Genomic DNA, 26,537 nt, shown 5'->3' with positions numbered 1-26,537 from the left:
GAGGTAGAACTAGCATGGCACTACAATAAATAATTTGTGAGTTTAAAATCCTACTTAAGTAAGAGTAGTGAAACATTATCAACAAAAAGTATTCAAAGTATAAAAAGTAAAGTGTTGAGTAGAAAAATTTAATGTTATACTACATTATTATATTTTGTAGTAGTATTGGACGTATAATCTATTGTGGGTACAGTAATTACCTGTAATTGGTTCACATAATATTTTATAAAATCATCATTTTGTAGCCTATATTTGAATATAAAATCTTAATCTGCAACGAACGAATGAGTAACTGAACATGGTGGAGAAAAATAAAAAGTATTTGATTCCTTATAAAATTGAGTGGAGTTTAAGTATAAAGTTGTTTGTAATGGAGTAAAGCTGCTGTACTTGGCAACTTTCCACCCCATGCAACCATAACGTAATGTACATCCTTTAAAATGAATCTACACTTCCTTGAATAAGCGAGGTCCCTGTTCTGGAGCTCCATATTTAACTGTTGCCTCCTCAGTTTACCCGGGCTGGAGTCTTCCTGTCGCCTGGTGAGACCAGTGACATCAGCATTTACCGACAGTGAGAGCGAGAATCATGTCGCCCCCTCGGAAACCTGCTCACTGTCCAGCAGCATTCCTGTGAACTTATTTTTAATACCTGAGGATGAGCTCAAAGTATTGTACAGCTTTCACTACTGTGGCCAGTTTCAAACTGCAACAAAGTCTCCTGAGAGAAATGCTACAGCAGTGGAGTTTGTGCCAGGAGGAGACGGTCAATAAACTATCCTGACGTGCTGATGTGATGCATCTACTGGAAGCGCGTTGGATGATGAACGCTGTTGCCAGTACGCTGTGACATCACATGCACTGAATGCATCGATGACTTTATAGTGATTTCATCTGCATCAGAGTATGCAGAGTATGACTTGCACAGCTGAAGTCATGATTTTAGAAATTTTGAGGTTATGAGCTGCCGTGTCCATTTTTAATTAGCTGATGAAGCAGTTTTCATCTTTGTGACATTTTTCTGATAATCAAATGTTCTTTTAAATGGTTAAGCCTAAAAAGCAGGAGAATTTTCTCAGCCACAAAGGAACACTTCATCCTTCAGCCACTCGGGTGCTGCAGGAAAAGGAATGAACAATTTCAATGTACTTTATCATCGTCTTTTAAGTTGACATGGCTTTTTGTTTTCTTAGCAAACAGTTGCTTGTTCATGAAGCATTTGCAAAGCATCACGATCATCTGTTTGGAGTTGTTCTTCTGACCACCTGATGTCTAACATGCTTTTGTCTTTTAGCTCTGTTTTTGGTCTCCACCAACTCCAGAGGGAAATATTTGGCTGTTTAGCTGCTTATTGCTCCACTTTATTTACCAGCTAGTTGTTTACTTTATCTATCTGCTTTTGGCTGCTGATGAGGAAGTTTTTTAACTGAAATCAGCTTCCTGAAAAAGACGTGAAGAGAGTGAACGAAAAACTGTAAAGTTTTGGATCAAACACCTACAGAATTTACTGAAACTTTTACTGAAGTTTAGCAAAGCAGAGGGGAGCTGCTTGTTTTTGCATTGTCATTTTATTTGATGTTATTATAGCAACATTGAATATTGCCTCCAGGTTTATCTGAAAAATCATTTGGAAATTTCTTTGGACAGCGACTTAGAAAGACAGCCAGGAATAATATTCTGTTGGGAAAGTGATTTCTGCTATATTTATTTATTCAATTTTGGTCTCAAATACACAAGAAAGGAGCATGAAATACTGAAATTAGCCTCTGAAATGACCAAGACCTCAGTGAGTCCCGATGACTTGATGGAGATGTTGTCGACACACTTCACAAGTCGATGTTGTTGCACTCTCAGCTAGAGAAATTTATTATTCAGATAGTCAAACAATTATCGTTCCTGTCTGAATAATACATTTCCATTAGGCTTTATGATTGAGCCCTCTCTGTGTTATGGCACTCCAGATTTGGGAGTTTAGTTTCCTACGATCATCTCTGTTCTTCTGCACAGTTTCGAAAAGCTTTGCCTCAGACTTTATTGTAATTAGATGCTTTTGAGTCATTTTTCTCTTTATGTTATAACGGTTTGGGTTACTGTCGCCTGTAGTCACATCGTGTCGCAGTCATTGTGTTTTATGCCACCAGATTCAAAGGGTGAAAATGATATCAGTGCTTTGATGTTTTGTTCCGCGCTTACTCACGTCTGCATTATACAACTCGTAATGTTAAAGTGCGAATAGAAATCAGCTTAGTCATGCTGTCACACTCGTATAGTTTCACCCTCTCTCGTTTGCTCTGGAAAATAATCGTTTCCCCCCCGAAGCATCGCAAGAGTCATGTGTACGTCTACAGAAGCAGGACCACACAATGTCAGCGAGCAGACATTTCAGCGTCAGATGCAGCTGGCAGGTTTATGGAATGAATGTCTTTTTTGTTCAGTTTTATATTATCATTCTTCAGCAGAGACTTACGGCTTCTGCAAACCTACTGCTCCTTTTCAGCGAGGAAGCAAAAGCCATGGCAAAGGTCAGCTCCCGCGTGACTCGATGACCTCATATTGACTGATGTTCTGTAAAGAGATCCTATTCAGTGACATGTCGGGAGGAAGCGGAAGTATGCCACATACAGTCAGACGGGGGGATAAGGGCCTCGATCTGGCTTCCTGAACTTTCTATCGGATCTGTTTTGATTGTTGTCCTGAAGCGGGGGGCTCCACGCTGAACTTAGGGGGCTTCTCCTGCTGCTGCCAGACAGAGGAGGAGATGAGAGGGTATTTCAGTTTGAGTTATGTGTTCGCCTGCTATTTATACTGCTATGAGAAGTTCTTCCGCTAATAGTTCACCGCCTGGTGAAGACAGGAAGCCCACTGAGATTTATCCCACCACTGCCAATCTCCCTGAATTTAGCTACTGCTTGTGAATGCACTGTAACACATCTGCCAAACAGCACGTAATGTAACCTCCGGCAAAACAAAATAACCAACCTCGTGATACGATACAATTTTATGCAGCGATTATTGTTATTATAGACAGATTATTACATATTTAGGATGTAAGTGCTGTACACGGCATGATGACTTCATGTTGGGCAACTGATATTATTTTTTATCATGTAATGAGCTATATATCAGCATAGATTTTGATTATTGTTTTATAGTGATATGGCATAAGAGTCATCTTTTTCTGGTCTTAACGGCTGCATAACATAGAAGTTACGCATTTTTCTGAACTTGACTGATAATTGCCTTTCTCACCTCATGATTATGTCCCCAGTGCCGACTATTATTTCTCAAACTTCATTGTGTAATATTTTGATGCACCGCAATACTGGAAAAAAATATCGTTATTGAGGTCTTTGAAAAAATTTTGTGATATTTGATTTTGTTGGGAAATTATGGGTGCCTTTATTTTTTTTTTCGACATTTTATCCCATGAGGACATTTCTAACATGATGGACTAGTAGTCTCTGGACATATTAGCAGTTTTGTTTGTGGTGATGCTGAATTGCATGGCATTACACTCACAGGTGTTTCTATTTTTCAGTCCAATCTATTCTTATCAGCGAGGGTAAGCTCACTAACATGAAAACCTCTTTGATTGGAGTTAAATGCTTGCTATCATGCTTACAAATGCAATGCTAACATGCTAGTGTTTAACAGGTTTTATGCTCATCGTCTCAAATCAGCATATGGACATGCTTACACTTGCTAATGCAGTAAAAGCAAAGTACAGCTGAGACTGATCGAACGTCACTCACGTAGTGTCTCTCATGACTTAAGTTACATCATTTCATATACTTGCATTTATTGTTAAAAAAAAAACAAATCCCTCTTCACTCTTGGTCTGAGGAAAGGGACGTGAACCCTGGTCTCCGAGGGCAAAGTCCTGTGAATGTGAACGATTTAATGGCAATAGTTCCTCAGATACTGCAGTCTGGACCAAAGTGGTGGGACAACCAGACTGTCATTCCTGTTCCCTGTGCCACCGCTAGCCTAGCTAATAAAAACACTTGTGATTCAGGGTTAGCCATCAATATACTTAGAACAGACTCATGACAGCATGATATACCGTGACCTGTTCGACATATATAAATGTTTAGCTCACTACAGAGGGCCTGTACATCATACTGTACATAACATGTATCCTGCAAAGCCGGTAGTCTTATGATTTCACGACATTTCTTTATGTTGAGCTCAGCCTCATGATTTATTGTAAAGGTCTTTCCTGTTTTTGAGTGCTTTGACAAAGGTGGGGATGGCAGTTCTGCTTTCCTGCTCTGATATAGATCACAAATCATCTGTTATTGCTTCTTGTTGAAGGATCTCTGTGTGGCCTTGACAGACATCTATTGTGGTTATTCTCTTTTCTCACCCGACTGCTTTTCCTTTGTGTTACGTTTTCAATCATGGCGGCAATTTCCTCTCTCCAAATATCTTTTATTGCCATTTTATTGGCATTTCTAATAACGTTATTCATTTTCCTCCAAACGTTTTCTGTTTGTTTTTTTTTGACAACATTATTAGTCTGTGCATTGCTGTCAGAGAGAAGGTAGAAAGTATCTAGCTGCAGTAGAGTTTATGTCTACCAGGGACTTTAGTTTGGTGCCTTTTTGTGGAGACACGCTCAGTCTCAAAGCCAAGGGGGCCACAGGTAGCTGGTATAATCCTACAGACATCTAGTCTGGAGTTCGGTTGCACCGGCTGAGTAAGAATCTAAAACAGAGCGTTCTGAAGCTGAACAAATCCTCTCGCTGAACTGGAGGCTTGATCAGCACAGCTTAGAAAAACAAGAGTGGAACGTGGAAGAGATTTTAGGATGACCTCCAAAAGAGAAGTCCAGAGCAAGAGATAAGAAACTTTGAAGGCTATGTATATCCTCAAACTTACTTTGGACTGGACGACTAAATCACACATCACAACACTGACATGGATTTCCCAGCCCAATGAGGAGGTAACATTTTATTGTTGTAAAGCAATAATTTACATTTTGGGGAAATAGATTTATTTGCTTTCCTGTTGACTGGAAACAGGGTCAAACAGATAGTTAGGCACCTTTCAAAGGCAACAAAAGCTATCTTTAGCTAGCTTTACCTATGTGCTGGATTAAAAATGGGGATGAAACAAATCAAAACAACAAAACAACATAAAATCACTCCAGAGAGCTTATCTGGTGCAATCCAGATGAGTTCAGATGAAGTTTTAAGTTTAAAGAAATGTGTAAATAACGTCTTTTCAAATCAGTTTGGGACCTTGGGCCTCCTGGAGACTTGGATTACACCAGGTGAGCTGTATGTTGCCATTTTTATATATTTTTTTTGTGGTTGTTTGTTTACCATCTACTTCAGTTGTTGGGTAGAACGTTGAGATTTTGCCTCCATGAGTCCGACACATTACTCTCCACACCTTGCATCTGCTGTGTTTAATAGACTATAAATTACTAAATGGGGCCCAGCATAACTGCTCCACACATTCATAACACAAAGAAGAAAATTTCTGGGGGCTGATTTGCATTAAAATAGCCACATCGAAGCTGCTTTTTCACCCTCAGCTTAAGACTTGAGAATGAACCTTCCCCCGTTTCCCCTCCCTAATTCAATTCATGATTTCTCTCCCTCTCTCTCGCTTTCTCTCAGTCGTTGTGAAATCTCCTGGAAGCCATTCATGTGAAAGCCTTGTAAATGTTGGAACTCACCCTTTTCGCAGAGCTTATTTATTGGAGAGATCAGAAGGAGCAGAGGGTACATAGCATGGGATTTATAACCCGGCATGCACACACACAGACACACACACACACACACACACACACACACTCACACACACACACACACACACACACACACACACAAACACATACGATTAATGCTTTTTACTAGCTACCACTTAGTCTCTGTCTATTTAGCATTCTCCCATTCCTCCACACCGCCACACCGAGCTGCCTGGGCCGGGACAAAAGCTCGGTGGGAAGCAGCGCTGCCTGGCAGAGAGCTTTCAGGAATATTACTCTGCGGACCACGTGCTCACTGGGGGGAGAGGGACAATCTGCAGAGTCAGGAAGGAAAACACACAACTTAGATCTGATGGAGGGGCAGGAAGAAAATGCACAGTTTGGCAGCGAAGGAGGATCGAGAGCTGATTCTGCATCCGTGCTGCAGAGATAGCTAGAAGATAAAATCCTGAGAGGGTCAAAGTTGCCTGGCATTCCGCTACATTATTAGTACACATAACTATTATTTATTGTTAATGAATCATGTTTGATTCTACGTTGGTTTTTTTTTTTGGTTGGAGCGTTACCTTGAGCTGACTATGAACATCATCCGATCTGTATGTGGGGGAGGGGTTGAGGGTCTGATGGGGACAGGAGCTGATGGGATGAATAAATCATGGAAGGCCTCCCCTTTGATTAAATGCGCACGTGTCCATGCTCGTGTCCGTCCACGCTTGTGTGTGTGTGTGTTTGTGTGTGTGTCCATTCGGAGGCAGTTGTGTTGACTCTGGTGGAGACGCATTTTAATCAATCAGCTGATGGCAGCTCCACTGAGAACCGATTCAAAACTGAGATCGGAAAGAGGCCATGAAAAGCGGACGGGAACAGGAAATTACAAGGGATGCGGAGGCTTTTTGTTTGTATTTATAAGAAGAGATTTGCTGATTGATCGCGCTCACAAGTCTTTGTATGGAGACATTTAGATAACTCGAACATTTCTCTGTGTTATCGCCATCACTCGCTTATCTTTTCTAATATCCTCGGGCACTTATGGATTGAATGGGTCCAGATATGTTAACGTGTCATCACTGTCGGGTCTAAGTGAACTGCTGATGAATCTGTAGACAAAGACTTTGTTTAGAATCTGTCATAACAAGCTCAAAGTTTGATTTAAGATGCAGCTGCCCTTCCTAAGATCCACATTAGCTTAACTGTGACATGTTTACTCAGTGGGGATCCAAGCATTACGATATCAAAGCAAGCTGTGTAACAAAAAAATTACAAAGTATTATACGTAAATAATTAAATGCTAACGCTTGTCACACTAAATGAGTTGCTTAAAAAGCATCATTATTAACCCAACTGCCCAATTTTACACTCTACTTTGAATTGCATGACTACTACTATTGGTTCAACTACTTAGTATCACTATTTTGAAACAGGCCAGTAAGCCAGTTACAAAGAAAGTAGGTAGTATTGCATTCAATCTTAGCGATGGATTCACAAGTAGTCAGGACTTTTATTGTCTTGAACCCTGCTGTGATGTTTGAGATTATTTCCCTGCTGATTCGTGTGAAGGGTAATAAAAATGTATATTCAGCCCAGGTATGCTACGAGGGCCACCACAGTATCAGACTCTCACAACATGGTTATAGTGCCTCACTCTTGTCCGTCATCTCCTCCGACATGATTAGAAAAGCTGAACAGGAGCCGATATGACTAGAATGGAAATGATGCAATTAGGAGCTGCTCGCTTCAATCTTTGTTTTGTGATTAAGTGAGTAAATTAATCAGTCTTTGTTCATTCATCTCATCTCTTTGTTCTGATTATTCCAGTTGTCTGTTCGCTTCACTCTCCCTGTTCCTCCTCTATGTCTTTCTTTCTCCTCTGCCTCCATGTCCTGCCCTGTCACCCATTTACACAAACAACACGTCTAGTTTCCTCCAGGACATGACTTGCAGGTCAGGTGACCTCAAACTCTAAATTTATCATAGGTGTCACTTAGTGAATGTGTGTGTGTGTGTGTGTGTGTGTGTGTGTGTGTGTGTGTGTGATAGACCTGTCCATGGGTGGATGGATGGATGGAGCACTCAAATGTCACACTTAAAAATAAGAGAGAGAAAGAAAGAAAGAACAATTAATATAGAGGCAGAATTTGAGAACCAACTAGAGTAGACAGATCAATAGATGGATGAGCGGATACGGGGGGCGAAGAAAAGGAGGAGATAAAAAGGAACAGTGGAGGGGATGGTGTTGGGGTTATCTCCTCTTTACACTTTGGACCTGAGGGCCAATCATTACCCCATCTATGTCTGGAAATGGCTGTTCACGTATTGATCAGCGGTGGGGCAGGTGGTGAGCTTAGGGGTTGTTAAAGATGCATGTAAAGTGTGGATGGGGTTACAATCGTCCTCTAAAAAGCATTATGTTTGTACCCTTCTCCTTCCTGAAATAAACCTTCAGCGCTCGAGAAGTAAAAGGGTTTTTGTTTTTTTATTTGTTTTTTAAATTCATATCAAACTGCCCTTCTGATGAACAAAGCGTTTAAACAGGAAGTTGAGTCACATCCGTGGGCAGTGAACCGCAAGATCCCAAAGGGGCTTTCTGATTGGCCTGGCAGCTGTCTCTGTCTCTCTTTTTTGCCCTTTATTGTGCATTACCCGACCCTTTTTTTGCTGCCTCTCTTCTTGGCAAGGAGTTGAGATGTTAAAAAACATGATGATTCACGGCCCGGTCACCTCATTCTCAGCTGTCATCTTCCCGTCAGGCGAACTGGAAGGAGAAACTGGGGGTCAGGTGTGAAAGCGGCGTTTTTGTGAGACAGGCTTCTTTTTTATGAGACTGATTGTCACAGTGGATGTTGTTGGACAGGCTGCAGTTAGTGTGTTGATCCTGAGTTTACACAGTTGTTGAACAGCCTTCTGTTGTCCAGTGTGTGTGTGTGTGTGTGTGTGTGTGTGTGTGTGTGTGTGTGAGGTAACGTACAAATATTCAGGTCCATTTCTGCACTCATGCCTCGATTAACGTCTGCGTGTTTGGACATGTTTTCTTTTGCATACGTATGTGTGTATGTGTGTGTGTGTGTGTAGGTCAGAGGTCACAGTCTTGCCTCAGGATAACAGAAGGCCTAAAGAGCCCCTGGCCCCCATGCTGATCCTGTAGAGCCACTGTCTATAGAGCGACAGCCTCATGCTGCTCTCCGACGGACAGATGTTAACGGGTGGGAGCGGACAGATTAGGAGGGATCAACTGAAACGGCCCGTATTGGAAATGCTTAGGGTGATTCAAGATTTCACAAACTTTAATAGTCTTCAAAGGTCCACGCCTGGAAAATTCCAGGGCAGGGTTGGGTTTTAAAAAAGTTTGAGTTGCTCTAAAAAATATGTCTTCTGATGTCCCCTTAAAGCGTGCTGTTTGGATGATGTGCAGTCACACCGAGGCTCTTTACACATGAGCTTGCGTGGGCGTCTGTTTAACACCTGACCTGCTTCTTTTCTCTTTCTCTGCTCGCATCATTTATCTCTGATTTTTCTCCTTTTATGGGTCTGCGTGCGAGTCCTCTCTTTCCATAAACAAACAAAACAGGACCTCACAAATTGTCGGAGGAAAAGAAAAACTTTCTGCAGATGTTTGTGTTTCTGGTTTGATTGTGTCTTGCATGTACGCACGTGACTGTTGTCACCGCTGTTGCCAAGCCTCGGTTTGAGCTTAACCGAGTACATGAAAACTGTTTTTGAAAAGGTTTCTAGACAACACAAGAGTTGTGCATTTTGTCGGCACATGGAGAAGCATGCAGTCTGCAGCACAAAACATACAAACTGACTACCTTGGGTTTTTTACAAGCTGCAAGTGTATGAGGAACAGGGTACAGATTAGGTGACTTAATCCTGTTTAAAGGTTGCCTTGGTGTCAGAGACTGATGAACACACTTTGGCATAGCTGTTTTTGTTCTTTTTGCACAGTTTTCCGGATATGTAGAGACAGAATGGCGGTCTGAATATTGGTTGCACGTGTGATGAATTGTTGTCCAGGCTTTCTCTCTTACTCTCACTGCCTGTATTTGCCTGTATGGGAAGCTGTACGCAGGGATGTGACTCATGAGAGCGGGGGAGGAGCGAAGGAAGATGGGATTGTGTGTGTGTGTGAGTGTGTGTGTGTAGATGGGGTTTTGATGGGGGGAGGGATGGTCAGGAGCTCAGAGAGAATGGGTTTTGGGGTCAGCGCACATGCTCCCCTCAATGAGCACATGGGTATGAGTGTCGTGTAATGAGGGTCTACTGTGTGACTGTTTTGTGTCCGGGACGATTAGTTAGAAAAACAAGGGGGATTTTTATGACAGTGGAGGACGGGGTCATAAATCTCGATCCAATAAGCAGAGGCATGTGAATTTCAGAGGTTTCGGTAACATGTTGCAACACGCTGTTATTGTTTTGTTGACGGCAACGCATTTATCCTGGACCATGTGCACGCAATCAATACCTCCCCACATGATGACTAATGGATTCCTTCGAAAAGCTTTCACATGTTTTATTGGGTCTAAAATATTTGCATAAAAATAAAGATTGTGTTATAAAATTACTTTAATACAAGTGAAAGGCACCCATATGAAAAGTACTTGAGCAAAAGTCTTAAAGTATCTGATATTAAATGTACTAAAGTAATGTATACATATATTCACATGTTGTATACTATATTTTATAATATTTTTTCAAGTATCAGGTCTCAAAAGTAGCCTAAACAATACATACAGTTATATATATGTAGTCGCTGTGCATTATGGGTCGACTGCTTATGAGATTTGCTATTCAGCATTTTCTCCAATATTGCAATTTGTGTTTTTTTTTTGTCTAAAATCCAAATGCTGATGAAATGAATACCTTTAAAAATGCACCACTGTGGCTCTGATTCTACAAAAAACCTTGTAACTAAAGTTATCAAGTAATTGTAGTGGAGTAAAAGTACAATATTTGCCTCCAAATCGCAGTGGAGTGGGAGTATAAAGCAGCAGAAAATGGGAATAATCAAATAAAGTAGGGTACGTCAACACTAAATTTCAGAAGAACTGAAGCCTGGGGTGCACCCTAGCTCAAGATGTTGATTTGAGCCATTGCTTTTACCAAGACTGATCCTTACTCCTCTCTATGTATAAAACAAAGAAGCTTTTTGGTTGTTGTTAATTACTTAATTGCACAATGACTGACAGCTTCATGTGCCCTCCGCTTTCGTCCAGACTAGAATATCTCAATATCTGCGTGACACTCATAGCTCCCAGATGACGATTTGAGTATGTTATCTCCTGACTTCTTTTACTGTCATCCATGATGTCTCCATTGACAATTGGATGGATAACCAAGAAATTTAAAATGCACATTCTTGAAATTAGGAACTAGTTCTACCAACCTTGGTGATCTCCCGTCATATACGACCATCATTGTGTCATTATTTGTATTCTTATGATCCTTTAGCGTATGACCAAATTCCTGCATAGAATTGGCTCTGTTTAATGCTTATTAGCACATTTTAGCATGCTAACATGCTAAACTAAGATGCTATAAATGGGAAACATTATACATTCTGGACATCAACATGTTTGTTTTGCGAGCTTAGTGCTGCCTCACATTGATGCTAGCACTGCTCTTAGTTTTGTTTTAATCAGTTTTTCAATTGGATCACTGGTGCAGGGGGGCCCCAGGTGCATTATCTAATCTGTGTATACAACCTTGCAATGTACACATACACACACACACACACACACACACACACCTACACACACACACGCACACACACACCTACACACACACACACACACACACACACACACACACACACACACACACACACACTTCAGTTATGCTGGTGTCGGCTCTGTGGCGTCTGGGTTTACGTCGGTATTCCACTAGACAGCGTCACCGTCACGCTCAGCACCCTGATATCTCCTCCTGTCCCAGTGTGCAGCAGCAACAACATACCCAAAACCACTCATATTACACACACACACTCCATGTCAAATGTGGGTTTACTGAAAGATGAGCTTGGCAGTGGAGAGCATGATCATAATGTCTGACTCAATCCTGAACAATGAGGTGAGCTCAGAAGTGGGTAAAGGGCAAACAAATGAAACCATTACTCACTCAGCCGTGACATTTTATCTGTGTCAGATTTGGTACATGTGTGCCTGTCTGTATGTCGGGCGTTACTCACCTCTGACTGACTCAGTCACTTTAAGTCGTTCAAATAGTTTCACACATAAAATGTTCACGGCTCTAATGACTGTTGAGGACACCCGGACAACACCTCCTTGTTTTCTTAAATACATTTTTTTTATATATCTCTCACAAATGTGCATTTCAATGGGAATAAGAGAAATATTGGTCTCAAATAGGGCTGCAACAATTTTACTTTTGCTACTTCTTCACTGATTAGTGAAAGGTCCTATTTGTAAAAAATGTCTATTTTGAAATCCCATTCCCAACTTGTCAAATACTGGCGCTTTAGGATTGTAGGTCACGTCGGCTGCCATCCCGCGGCGTCAGTATTCGACAAGTTGGAAATGGGACAAAAATCAAAAATCAACTTCTCTTACATATAGGACCTTTAAAGTCTCGTTAGGTACAAAGTCTACTTGGTTAGTACAATGGAAAAATCATGGTCTGGGTTAAAATTCAACGGTTTGGCCTGAAATGTTAAAAAAAAAGTAAAAAATTACATGTTCAAATTTCTTGTTTTGTCTAACACATTGTTCCAGACAAAAAACACACTCAACTAAGTATTGAATGAGGGGCTGGAGCCTCACGTGTCACATGTTGCTTATTTTATGCAGCTTTTTGGTCAAAGATGGTTTGGGGCCCTAAATCATTTAGTTTTTTGTGTCACTGCTGGATATACTGAATGTCCTCTGAGGTGTTTTCTCATGAAGAATGATTTGAATCCATCGGGGTTTGCTGAATATTGTGTTTTAGGCATGTGAACGGTTTTGGGATCCATTCAACTCTCTTATCCAAATACTGGCGGTATAACAGCTTAACAAGACCTCCCACCTTATACCCTAACACCTGCCTGCTGTGGATCTGCACATGCTGGTGGAGAGAGAGACGTATCACCTCCACTTTTAAACATAAACCAGAGCTCCCTGGAATGTGGAGCTATAAGAGGGATCAGATCTTATCACTTATCAGGTCTTTCTTAGCGATACGTCCTTCCTCTTTATCAAATCCCTTTAGTTTAACACACGTTTGAGTTGTCTTAACGCTGTTTGGTTGGGCTCCCTCGCGAGTGGACCACCAGTGATGTGTAGCGGTCATTATTTCACACGAGTTGCCTCGGCTTTGGGTGGCTGTTTGGACTTCTCACTCATTAAGGTGAGGGGAATCATTCCCGAGGCATGCCCGGCTGCACTTGAACAGAAGCAGTCGTCAGGGAAGAGAAGGCAGGAGCAGAAAATAGAAGGTAGAGCTGTCTGGCAGTCTGGGCGATATCAGTGGCAGGTCCCGTGTGTCCTGTGAAGGCAACTGTATGCATGTGTGTGTATGGTTTATCAAGGCTGAGACAAAAGTGAGGACAAACGTTTCCTGCAGTAGAAGAAAAGATGTTGAGTCACAGTGGCAGCTGCCGTCATGAAAAATGAAAATGAGTAAGATGTGCAACAGTCTGGTCCAACATGGTTGACACTCCAATTTCCCATCACCTTCAAACCATATTTTCTCTGTTTTAACATCTTATAACCATTAGCCCCACGACTTTATAAAGCTCTTCACCCTCAGGATAATAAACTTTTGTACCTCTTAGACCTTTTCTAAGAACCTGCTTGCAGTTAGATTAGATGTAGGCTAGGCTACATCGAAACTATGCTAACACTAACTAATGTTTTGCACAGGGTACAGTATAAGAACAAATCACAGTAATGTACATGTTGCTGAGGTGACAAATGGTTCTACATTAGCACATGGTAAAATTTTGCCTGTGATAGTGCTGTTAATGGTTAGCGCTGCAGCCAGTTAGCATGTTAACATGCTAATTATAAGTTGTTAGCTGTTGATATGTACATGTCTATCTTTATGTCCATGTCTCTAAGCTGCATTAAATGCTAACACAGATGCTGCCATGATAACATGCATGCATGGCCCCATCTAGATATCAAAGATGCTGGCGAAGCAACAAATACATGAAATAAGCACAGCAGAAACATCTGATAGGTTGGAAAATCATACTAAAGGCTATATCTTTAAATAGTAAAGCTGACCTATAGCTGAAAATACTAAGTCTACCATGAAGTGACTGCGCAACGTTTCATTGATTTGGTCTCTATCCATGTCCTTTAGCCACATTAGGCTGAATGCTTATTCTGATGCTACAGTTGTAGTAGTAACATGCTAATATTACAATACATTAGCTGCCTACAGGTGGGTCAAATTTAGTATTTTCCACGTAGGCTCATAAGGAATTGTAGTCTTCAGGGTGCAGATTTTTAATTAGCCCCAATAGTCCGAAAATTTCCCATTTGACCAAGAGCCCCTTTGTCTCTGTTATCACGAAAGGCCATTGCTCTGAAGACACATTATTCTTAAGATCAACACTCTGGCATCACCAAATTACATACTTAACAGATGTAACTAAAAAAGAATAGAGTTGCTAAAGTAGGCACGTATACAACCAAATGGATTGTACTAGACAACAATCTCAATCATCTAGGAACTTATCTAGATCAGTCTGAGGAGTTGTTGGCTGATTGTCTGAAGTGTCTGCGACCACTCAGACAGTTACTTCTCTGTCTGTTTGTCTGTGCATGCTTCATGAGGTGCTATCAGCTTGCTACATTATATTTAGAGGCAAAATACTTCCACGGTGATAGCTCTAATTTAAGTGTGTACATAACAAGGTAGATATGAGGGGGGTGCTGCTGATGGGAACGTTTTACACACGCAGTGCAGTGAAGTCATTTGAGCCAAGATTTTTTTTCGTTTGCCAGCATCAACATTATAATCATATGTGTGCATTGTAACTGCGCGTTCTGTGGCACCCACTTTAAGGATGATCCACCTCACTTTTATCTTCTCTTCATGTCACAATCAGCTCTTTATTCTCCCCGGCCTCTGTTTCTCCACGTCTCGCCTCCGTGCCTATGCCACGGCTGACGGTGTTGGTTGGAATGTGGCTCAACGTTCGGTTTTTAAATAGCATCCTCGCCCGAATCAGCCGCTCCTAATAAGGCAGAGGGCAGTGACACTGGCCCCAAAATATCAGCAACCACCTCACTGAGAATAAAACCTTTTCCTCGCCTTGATAACGATGATGATGATTTGTGAGATGCTAGTAGAAACAAGATACAGTATGTGCAGACTCTGCAGAGCTGTTTTTATTCAGCTTGAAGTCAAGATAACGTGACCAGCATGTTTAACTGTTGGTGGTCTCAGCAGGAGTTGAATAGTTTTGCTTGAGCTGCAGGTGTTAGTGCTCAACAGTAATGGTGGCTGAGGTCGGCTGAGGCTATTGTGTGAAATTTCTCACCCATCACGTGTTAGATGATGTGCAAACAGGTGATGACCCTGCCACCAGATACAAAACATCTTAGTTTCTGTCCTATGACGCGCATCCTGTGAATCCGCAATCTTTGGTACGGGGCAATGTAATGAAATGTGATTGATGTTCCTCCAGGATCCTCGTGGGGGCGCCACAGGCAGCGGGGCAGGGCCATTTGCGGGGCACTCGGCCAGGAGCCTTGTTCAGGTGTCCGATCACCCCGGAGGAGTACGACTGTGAGAGGGTGGATATTGATGGAGAAGGTGAGTGTCTCTGTAGTTGAGCTGAATTGATTGGTGGCGGCAATTTCCTGCCAGTTGAATTAGCAACAATTTTGATAATTGACTAATCAATTTACAACCGAAAATGCATAGAATTGACGTGTTTCTGCTTTTTAAATGTACATTTGGTTTTCAGCTGATGCTCTGACAAGACAACCTTTTTAAGCAGGCCAACTTAGTCAATACAAGCAGTGATGGGAATTTTCTACTAATTTCTGACCTTTTCTTAACCAAATAATTACTGTCACTTGAAAAGTAAAATGTATTGATAATGAGAATTAATTGTTGCTGCAGCCCTAGTTTGTCGACAGGAGAGACTTTTCGGTCAAAAAAGACTCCCTTTGCTTTCTTTTCTTGACTTTTGAGATTATTGTCACCTCTTTCTTCCACCTCTGACTACTTCCTAACATCAGAACAAGTTTTTCTACATCAATTTGGTTGCTGCGAGCAACTCGGTTGCCCTCTCACTTGCATTGCATGAGAGGAAAACTTGAATTTGAGCTTGAATCACCAACTGCTGTGTGCTTTCTGTGGCTCATATCCTAATTGGTTTACAACATGGAAACTGTTATGATTGCCATTTCCTTCTGTGTTTCCCCTCAGTGAGTCTGAAGAGAGAGAACAAAGACAACCAGTGGCTGGGAGTCACTGTCAAGAGTCAGGGGATCGGAGGGAAGGTGGTGGTAAGTAAAGACCCACATCCTGTAAATGCATCAGGGCAGGAAGCTACAGGGAGGTCCATCCTGTCTTATTATAAAAATGTTGTTCATGTTCAGTCTTTATTGAGAGGGTCATGCTGTAATAAATTAATAAGTCATTTCTTATCTAAAACAACATAAATTATAACAACTAATACTCTCACCCCATGTCCTCTCCCACTCCAGACCTGTGCTCACCTGTACGAGCTCAGGCAGCGCGTTGGTAAACCTTCAGAGACTCGCGACCCCATCGGACGCTGCTACGTCCTGAGCGAGGACCTGACAGAGCGAGATGACCTGGACGGAGGGGAGTGGAAGTTCTGCGAGGGTCGGCCGCAGGGACACGAACAGTTCGGCTTCTGTCAGCAGGGCCTGTCCGTCAGTTTCACCCCAGACAACAACTTCATTCTGTTTGGGGCTCCGGGAACATATAACTGGAAAGGTAAGGTGTCCGACTGACCTCCGGGAGGCTGGATTATGGAAATAAATCGGTGAAAATGCCATTACGCAGACATTTTATGAAGGAGATGTTCACCAATGTGATGTTGCAGTTTTATAGATGCATAGATAGATGATTTTTATGACACCAGGTGGCAGCAACAAGCTCACAAGCAAAAGGATGTCAAATGTTTTAGACATTTTTAAAGCTGCCTGAGGAAAATCCGTGTTGTATGGTTTTTGGTTTTACACAGTAAGTAAAACAGACAAAAACAGATAAAACAAATAAGGACATGTTGAAGATGTTTTCCAATTATATTCCCTAGTTTTTATTTATAACCCTGACCTCATTATATCCACACTGTTACAAAGCACAAAATGTTTATTTAAGAATGATGTTCATTATTGAGTCCTGTTACCTTTTACAGTGGTTACAAAGAAATATTAGAAGAAATATAATCATGACTAATGTGAGCTGGAGGAAAGAGCCAATCAATGTAAACTGTCTAATCGGAACAAAACAGTACGATTAACATATCAATCCTTTTAGGGCTAAAAAAAAAAAAAAAAAATCCAATTGATTTATAAACCAATCTCATGATTGGACAAAGAAATTATGCAGAGCAGCAGCGGTGGTGAGCGTTAAATCAAAGAAAGCACTGAGATTCATCTGATGCAGTCGTGGAGTATTGGTATTGTCACAGTCTGCCACACGAGATGTGGTTTCATTTGGATCAATATACTGCATGATAATCTTAATTCATGCAATTCACATTTTAAAACATTGAATTACAGGTCTACATTTTGTCTGGCGGATGCATTTGATGTTTTCTGATTCTACTGAATGTCATTTTTATGAAACCTGCAGGGTTGTTTCCACTGTATCCGCTACATAGAATGTGTTTGGATGTATAGAAAGTGTGATGTCTCATTTGTGAGTGTGTGCGAAGCAAATTTTGAGCATATTCGTGTACATACAAAGAGAGTGTACATGGGGATTGATTTTGAATAAATGTGGTGAGATAGCTCGACAAAAAACAAAAGGGTAATTAAATTAAAAGAAAGACAACACTTTTCTGTTTATCCTGGATTGTCTTGCAAAGTCGCAGTTTGACCGAGATCCAATGTTGTATTATATAATTGCCTGTTAGTATAAAATGGTAAAGTTTGTTGATTTTTTTGAGGGGGGACATGTCCAAACAACTTTTTGAAATAGTCAGTTTGGTCCCCATCATTCTCTGGAGCGCAATTTGTTAAAAATGTTCTGAAAATAACTTGCAGCAAGAAATATAAACTAACAAATGTGAACAAATGCTTTGCAGTTGAAACAGGCCACTGCTGAATCTGCTGTGAAACCAGGACCTTATATGTACAGTTGCCTGTACTAAGGCTTAGCAGCAGCCTACGACAGCCTGTTCATTGGATAATAGATGTTATCAGCATACTCTATAATGTAATATCTGCATATGTAGCATTACGTATCCACGCTAATAAATTTACTCTGGCCACCTTTGGTCTCACCATTAGGTTTTTAATACGTTGAAGATTTGTTTAAATCATGTTTTTTTTCATCTGAGCTTTTATGTCCAAACCACTTGCCCCCCTTTGTTTTGTTTATTCACTCCTGAAACAGAATACTGTAATGTATGTAGTACAGGTTTGGAACTTGTGCGTCTGTGTACACATAATATGTATTTGTATTCTGATGTCTGCTGTGTGTGAAAGTGTGTTAGTGTTTTCTCGTTATTTCTGCTGTGGCCCTCACCTGTTTCCATTCCAGGTGAGATGCGCGTCCAGCTCCTAAACCAGACTCTGCTCGACCTCGGTCTCTATGACGACGGACCCTACGAGGTGGCAGATCAGAAACAGCTTAATGCCCGGCTCATCCCTGTGCCCTACCACAGTTACCTGGGTAGGATCTGCCCTCCCTGCTCACTGCTGCCCGTGCACAGGAGAGAAAGAGAGGGCCGGGGGAGGGCGACACTGGGGGCTCAGACTGGACCTGACAGCCGCTAATAACAGTAGCAAACTCCCTGTGACTGGTCATTCCTTGTGTGGAGTATTTCTTGATGAGCCTATCTGTGTGTGACTCACAGCAACCTCATTATGACTCCACCTCATTTTTTGAACACTTTCCCATGTGAATATGGGTGGGAGGATGGTGAGAAATGTCCAGAGCTCATTGTGGCCTGACATGGAGCCCTTAGGATGCCAGTTTAGCCTCTCCCTTTCTTGGACGAACCCATCGAAATATATACCAAAACAACAGCAATGACCTATCCTCATTCCATCCTCCTCTAAAAAGAAAGTTCAGGAAAACATGACAGAAGAGGGCGGCCTTACCCAGTCTGAGCCTGAAACGTCGTCTCTCCCCCAGGTACCCGGTGGCGTTGAAGGGAAACACCACCGCGGCACCACAAAAAGACAAAACACCAATCAATCACAGCCTGTCTCACCTTCACCTCCCTCTCCCCTTTTTTCCTCTCTTTTCACTCTCTTTATCCCCTCCACCATTCCACCACCCCATCACTCCCTCCCACACTCCTCCCTCTGTCGCTCTTTCTCTCTTTCTATCCCCTTCTCGGGCCGCAGGGCTCTTGTTCATGGCTAGCCCCGTTGAAGATGCACTGCTGTACAAAACTCTGGAGCCCTCCAGCCGGCCCACACCGTTTGAGGATGTAGCTCATAATAGCTACTTAGGTTTGTAGGCGTGAGGTGTTCTTTTTGTTTGGACCGGACTTGGGCTTGTAGTGGAAGTAGTCTTACCCTCTTCTCCGTCTTCGTCTTAATCCTTTCTGCTAATTTTGTGTCTACGTATAGATTCTTAGTGTATCTATGTAATACGTGGGACTGTATCGCCTTTACTGTTCTAAAGAGACAGCCATCTGAAACTTTATATATATTTTTGTAAAATTGTGATTTAATTTGACAGAACTTTTGCTTTTGATTGGTGGTAAGGAGATGGTTGTCTCTTTGAGAAGCAGCCGGTTGTTTGTCTGTCCTGTCCGTAGATATCTGTCTGAAGTGTGTTGAGTCAGTCTGCATGTGTGTGTGTGTCGGTTTGAAGCTTTCCAGGTGGTGTTTTTTCTTCGTAGTTGTTGTAATCTAACTTAATAATTTTACTGATTAAAGGTTTAACTAACAAATGTCTTCAGCCACGCTAGTAGCTCTGTGAGGCTCTAGGCTACTTAGCTAAATGCTAACGTCAGTATTGCTAACATGCTCATGATGATGATGTTTAGCGGCTATATTGTTAACCATGTTAACTATCTTAGTTCAGCATCTTAGCGTGCTAACGTTTGTTAATTAGCGCTAAACACAAGTGCAGTGAGGCTGATGGGAGTGTCATCAATTTTGCAGGTATTTGGTCATAAAGTGTTGACCTGATGAGTCTGCATATTTACTTTTATTCAAAACCACAAATGTCAACAACGCGGTGGCGCTGGAGGAGCAGTTAACTTGTGAAATTAGACTGTATCCTCTGGGGACCATGAATGTTTGACCCAAACTGTGTTCCAATCCATCACGAAGATGAAGAGAAATTTTCACCGGATCAGTAAAAACTTTGACCTGCTGTTTGCGCGAGAGGAAAACTCAGGGATCACTAAAGTCAACAGGATCAATCCTCTGGCGACCATGATTGTCTGTATAATCACGGTGATAGTTTAAGAAGTTGTTCAGATATTTCCGTTTGAACCAGAATGGTTGACCTCAAGTTCGTATATTTATTTTTGAAGAAAAGATCATGATTGTGATAATGGTATGAATCTCTTCGTATTTAGTTTCCATAACAGCCCATTTTCTCCTTAACAGGACCTAATCTATTATTATGATGTTCCAGTTATTACTTTTCACTAAGCGTGTGGATCTGCCGTAAATCTCTTCATTCACATACCTCCGAGCCTGCTCACCCTCCCGCTCTCCATATTGAGCCGTCTCCTTGACAACACTAATTCCCACATGACCTTTTAGCCTTCATTTATGCTTCCATTGATCCTAACCAGATGATATGCCGCACCTTTGCATGCCTACTAAAATTATAAGAGGCAGCGCTGTTTTTTCCTGATTATTATAGAAAATACTTTTTGACAAGCATATGTCCTGTTTACCTCCTTCAAGGCAGAGTCAATCCCCATCACAGAGAACAGAACAGATCTCTTTATTGCAGGGTGTTTTGTCAAAGCTAAGTTTTCTGGACGCTTGATGCCACATCCAAGCGGAACAGTCACTGTAAAAGAAAATGCTGTCTGCTCCTGTAATATATATCACACATACAGCTCAGGTAAGAACAGCAGTAGTGCTCATTATCTGTAACCCTGACTTTATCTTGTTCAGCTTGTCTAAAAATTAAAGAAAGAAAACAGCAAGAACAACACAACACCTTTTAATAATTTTATTTTAATTGCACATAAGAGTTTGATAAAAATTAGAAATCAAGATCACGGTGTAAAACAAACAAAAAAAAAGAAAGAAAATGGAAAAGTGTTGAGTCAATGTGAGTGAATTAAATAACTGAACATGTGATTTATTACGGGAGACAGAATATTTGAAATGAATTACTTTTATGCAAAACACCTCAATAATAAACACTTGAGAACACATTATCATGTAGAAGTTCCCCTTAACTTTACAGACTGTGAATTACATAAGGTTGACTTTACTTAAACAAAATTAGTAACCCTCAAAAAGACTTCGTAAACTTCAGTTTAACAGTCTACTCTGTAATTTTAAGGCAATTGATTCACTTGATTTTTGTTAGTAAGATCACCTTGTCAGTTTCTTACAGTGTACGTTAGAACTGAAAAAAGTTATTTATTTCGGTCACATTTACTCAAAATTATAGAAAAAATGTTGTATTAACTGTGACACTTTCCACTGAACTTATCTAATAGAGTTATATAGAAAATTCACATGAAAAGACCTAAAGTCACTGTTTTAGGCAAATTACACTTTTGGAGTGTATGAAGTTAACTTCATACACTCCAAATGTGTAATTTGCTTTGTTGTCATTATACAAATCACGATTACACAAAGAGTTGCAGTTGTAGCCCTTTCCATGATTCACACACAGAAAATGTATAAACAGTTCAAATACTATAGATGAGTATAGAATAAAACAACAAAACAGGCGTTAGGCCAAAATAGAGAAGAATATTAAACATAGGACAACATTATATGTACAGCTCAATGAAGATATGCAGGACTGTGTATACACAAAAAATATGTATACGTGCAATTTCACCGTAATATAGAAGTGTGAGCTGGAATGACAGTGTAGTCTCAGGGACTCTTTTTAAAAACTTATGCTGCTTTAAGCTTCCACTCCCCGTTTAGTTTAATAGAGACGACCTTGTAGCAGCCTGTGTGTTAAAAGCCACCCTGTGTGGAAAAAGTGGCACCTTTTGTCTCCGTCCGTTGGTTTTTACAGGACCTGCGGTTGCAGACTGTTGCATTCCACACCTGCCACCATGGAGCTGTCCAGTGTTTGTCTCTGTTGTCGTCTCCCTCTGCATGTTTGCTCAGGTCTAACAAAATGACCCTCCCTCCTCACACACACACAACCCCCTGCATGGTTTGAGATCTGGCAGAGCAAATGCATGTGGTTGCTTCTGTTCAGGTGAAATGTTTGATACGATGTGCTACTTTTCACGGCTTGATTGTAAAACCTCTTGTTATGAAGCAAACGCACGCACACACACACACGCACACACACACACACACCTCCCCCCTCCACTTGTTCTCTCCTTTGCTCTACCTGATTTATATGCATCCTCACATTCCTACACACACACACACACACACACACACACATACACAATGCAAATTCACACAAAAGAGGAGTTGTGTTGGGTTATAAATCTGATTAACGTCCGCCCACTGTGTATACACACTGCCTTCACTGGAGGCAGCTGATGCAGAGCAGCAGCATCATGAATCTCACGAGACATTAGGTGAAGCTCCATACATCTCCCTCTGTTAGCGTCACGACCATCGTCTTCCGCCAGCGAACACAGCACACGGGACATTTACACCCATCATGAGTCTGACATATAATCAATAGTCACTCAAGGCACACATTTCATTAGTAACAAGATGAGCAGAACATGCTACACTGAGAGGAGGCGAGCCTCTGAGCCCCATGGTCAATACTAACCCCTGACCCTCTCTTCCCCCTTCATCCTGGCTCCTTCTTCTTCTAGGGTTTTCCGTTGACTCGGCCATGGGGATAATGAGCCTCGGGGAGCTGACTTTCGTGGCGGGTGCACCTCGGGCCAATCACACGGGGGCTGTGGTGCTGCTGAGGAAAGACAACGTGTACCGGCTGGTGCCGCAGCACATCTTCTGGGGGGAGGAGCTGGCGTCTTCGTTTGGGTACTCTGTGGCTACGACGGATCTGAACAGGGATGGGTGAGGAGTCAGTCTCCACGATCATGATGTAGATGATGGTGGAAGAAATATTAGGTTCATTGAGATCAAGCAGAAATACTACAGTGTAAAAATACTTCATTACAAGCCAGTCCAGAATTCACAAATTTACTTCGATTTTACTAGAAATGCATAAATACTGTCCACAATTTCAGAAGTAAAACAACACATTTGGCACAACGGGCCCCATCAGTTGGATATTTCCATAATATAGAGTAATTATAGATGAATTCACATATTACAGCGCGTTATAGTGGCTGTTTGAGTTGGAGCTAATTTAAGTGCTTTATCGTTTAATACATGACAATACATATCTTATAAATTGACGATATATTTTACAGTTGGACAATCTCACAGAGGAAAACAAACACCCCCCAAAAAATACAATATTTGCCTCTGAAGTGTAGTAGAGAAGAAGTTAGTGAAAAAAAAATGAAGTAAAGAGGGTGACTCGGAATGAGAGGGACTGATTTTCAAAAGTAAGGGGCTATCAAAACTAACTTCAGTATTTTATCATTTCCTTAAAATATTTCTTCAATTCTCTGTCTGTGTTTCTGTTCCCAGCTGGACAGATCTGATCGTTGGAGCTCCTAATTTCTTCGACCGTAAAGCAGAGATCGGCGGGGCCGTGTACGTGTACCTGAACCCCTTCGGCCACTGGGACGATCAGGCTCGGCCGATCCGTCTCAATGGGACCTACGACTCCATGTTTGGAATGACGGTCAGCAACATCGGAGATCTGGACCAGGACGGATACGGCGGTGAGAGCAACACTGAGCCATGACCTTAAGGCTGCTCTGGCACACTGATTGTACTGCTGTCACTGTTGTAGATCTCTTTAACTCGGTTTCACTTTTCTACATCCGTGCAGATATCGCTGTCGGGGCACCGTTTGATGGAGATGGCAAAGTTTTCATCTACAGAGGTTCAGATTCTGGAATTGAAACCAAACCTGCTCAGGTGAGTCAAACCTGCTCGGCTCCTAAACAACAGTTGAGGAGCTGTATGTGTCTGAAATGCATGAAGCCTTATCTGTGTTTCCTGTCCCTGCAGGTGCTGGATGGTCGTGACTTTGACGTGAGACGTTTTGGATACTCCATCTCAGGTGGTTTGGATATTGATAATAACCAGTACCCAGACCTCGCAGTGGGCTCTCTTAATGACTCAGTGGTTCTGTTCAGGTGAGATAAAAGATTTGTTCGAAAACCCAAATTAGACGCATTCGACAGGAAACATTAAGGCACAATTCTTATCTCTTGCAAATATTGCATGTTTTCAGCCATCTGTTAATCTGCATGCTCATCACTTTGTGTTTCCACGTGTCCCCCAAGGTCTCGTCCAGTCATCCATGTGATCAGAGAAATATCCATCAACCCTCAATACATTGATCTGGAGCAGCACAACTGCGAGGGGAGAGAAGGAGTCTGGTAAGAACTGACCAACATTTAAACTGCCCCTGATTCTCCTTTCCTGTTGTAAACACCGTAACACACTTTTCACCGCCTGCTGTTTTTAGCGTGGAGGTCAAGGCCTGCTTCACCTTCAAGGCCCACCCAGAGCACTACTCACCGCACATGAGTAAGTCACGACCATTCTCGTTCTCCTCCTCCATGTGGGACTTCAGCTCAGCCTCTTAGTGACGGCAGTCATTTCTATTTACAGTGAAAAAGTAACCCTATCTGTGGTGTAACGTTAGACTTTATTTTGATTAAATCACAGCTGTGTAATACTGTATTCCCTCAGATGGGGGTTTCTTATATGTTCAGCCCCTGGTGGGTTCTTTAAGTGCTCTCCGTGTGTGTCCTGACATTTCTGTTTTTTCAATCCCTTCATCTCTCCTCATGCATCGCTCACCGTTTTGCTCCCCTTCAAGCCCTGGTGGTGCACTTTGAAGCCGACACAGAGCGCAGGAAGTTGGGCCTCCCGCACCGGGTCAACTTCCTGGGCCGCAGTTCCCTGGAGCCGGAGTATACTCAGACTGAAGAAGTGGAGCTGCATCGGCAGCTACACCCCGTGTGCACCACTGCTACCTTCCAGCTCCATGTGAGTAACTTATACGTGTTCATGTTGTCCAGATCAGAAACAGCATATTTAGTTATTTATTGCTGTATGCTTTGCTTAGCTTCTAAACAATAATTGGTGGTTCTGTTTCATATTTTTGTCTTGAATTCTATCCAAATGTGAGTAAATCCACGTGTTTAAAAGAATTCAACCAAATATGATATATCATTCATATGTGTTAAAGGCCAAGCTCTTGTGAAAATGTCCAGTTCAGTCATGACTTTGTAATCTTATGTTATAAGTTCTTAGTTCACGTATACATTTTTGGATGTGAAATGAAAAATGCACATGTGCAAATTCAAATCGTTATGTGACAAAAGCCAATCACTTGTGAAAATGTCGAGCTCACATGTGAAATTATTTTATTTTGCATTAAAATGATACTATAGATGTGACAATACGCATTACATTTGTGAAATAATGATTTTTCACATGTAAAAGAAATGTGTGTAAATGTGAAATTCACATGTGAAGAGGAACATGTGCCATTTTTTGTTTCACATGTTTAAAAAAGCCTATCACCTCTGAATTTATGTAATTTACGTCTGAAAATGTACATTTTGGATAACAAAAATGTCAAATTCACATGACTTTTTTGCTTTTTACATGTTAAAATTTAAGTATTCTGAAAAGTCAAATTCCCAGGTGTATGTTTGAACTTCAAACACAGTATGAAAGTATATTTTCACACGTGGAAATCTTCACTTCTAAAAAATGTCCAGTCCACATTTAACATTATTAACTTTTTACATTCACATTTTAATTAAAATGTGAAATTGTATTTTTTCAAAAGCACAAAAGCTAATTTTCATATGTGAAATTCTTGTAAGGGATAGCAAGAATAAATAGATATAATCTCACTCTAAAGATTTTCAAAGCAGTGAACAGTTTACCTTCCATTCAATATATCATACACTCAACACTTTTGCACTATAATCCAAGTCTTTGACCCAGTGTTTGATTAATCTTTTTCACATCTCTGTCCATGCAGGAGAGCCTCCGTGACAAACTGCGTCCCATCTCACTGGCGATAACCCACAACATCAAGCCCGTGCCCCCACGCAGACACTCAGGAGCTAAGAAGCTGGAGAAGCTGGCGCCTGTACTGAGTGTTTCCCCCTCGAACACACTGCAGTCTGAGGTCCGTACCCAAAAAGGAAGCACAAGTATTTTATGGTCTGGATTAATTTTTAATGGGCTTCACTTGCCCGCAGATTAGTGTACGAGCAAGTCGAGCTTTATAAGGCACATTCAGGGTTTTTCAAGGTTTGTAAAAGCCAAAAATATGACGCATAAATCACATCCAGCTGATTAATGAATTTTGGCTAACCACATAAACATGGATAAATTAGGTTTTTAGCAACACAGGGACTCAAAGTGGTGTAAACCCTGGATATCTTGCTATGATTCTGCTGTGAG

At 41.4% G+C, this 26,537-nt stretch overlaps 1 protein-coding gene across 3 annotated transcripts in view; it reads left to right on the top strand.

The window, feature by feature from the left end:
• The window catches only part of itga7 (integrin, alpha 7), a 38,536-nt gene that overhangs the window by 1,390 nt on the left and 10,609 nt on the right, over positions 1 to 26,537 (top strand). For 2 of the 3 annotated variants that reach the window (XR_003984418.1, XM_030420940.1), the window contains exons 2-13: positions 15,350 to 15,477; positions 16,099 to 16,178; positions 16,380 to 16,635; positions 18,412 to 18,543; positions 22,832 to 23,039; positions 23,622 to 23,818; positions 23,929 to 24,017; positions 24,111 to 24,238; positions 24,389 to 24,484; positions 24,574 to 24,635; positions 24,931 to 25,100; positions 26,110 to 26,259. Coding sequence is in view for 2 of the 3 variants with exons in the window: in XM_030420940.1 (XP_030276800.1) it covers positions 15,350 to 15,477; positions 16,099 to 16,178; positions 16,380 to 16,635; positions 18,412 to 18,543; positions 22,832 to 23,039; positions 23,622 to 23,818; positions 23,929 to 24,017; positions 24,111 to 24,238; positions 24,389 to 24,484; positions 24,574 to 24,635; positions 24,931 to 25,100; positions 26,110 to 26,259 (1,696 nt within the window). In the remaining variant the exon portion in view is untranslated. Of the gene's footprint in view, positions 1 to 15,349; positions 15,478 to 16,098; positions 16,179 to 16,379; positions 16,636 to 18,411; positions 18,544 to 19,223; positions 19,332 to 22,831; positions 23,040 to 23,621; positions 23,819 to 23,928; positions 24,018 to 24,110; positions 24,239 to 24,388; positions 24,485 to 24,573; positions 24,636 to 24,930; positions 25,101 to 26,109; positions 26,260 to 26,537 lie in introns of all 3 variants that reach the window. The other variant, XM_030420941.1, reaches the window with a different exon arrangement.

Source organism: Sparus aurata, chromosome 6 (genome assembly GCF_900880675.1).
Source record: "Sparus aurata chromosome 6, fSpaAur1.1, whole genome shotgun sequence".
NCBI lineage: Eukaryota > Metazoa > Chordata > Actinopteri > Spariformes > Sparidae > Sparus > Sparus aurata.
Note: the sequence above shows the minus strand (reverse complement) of the source record. Positions and strands in the feature narration are given on the sequence as shown.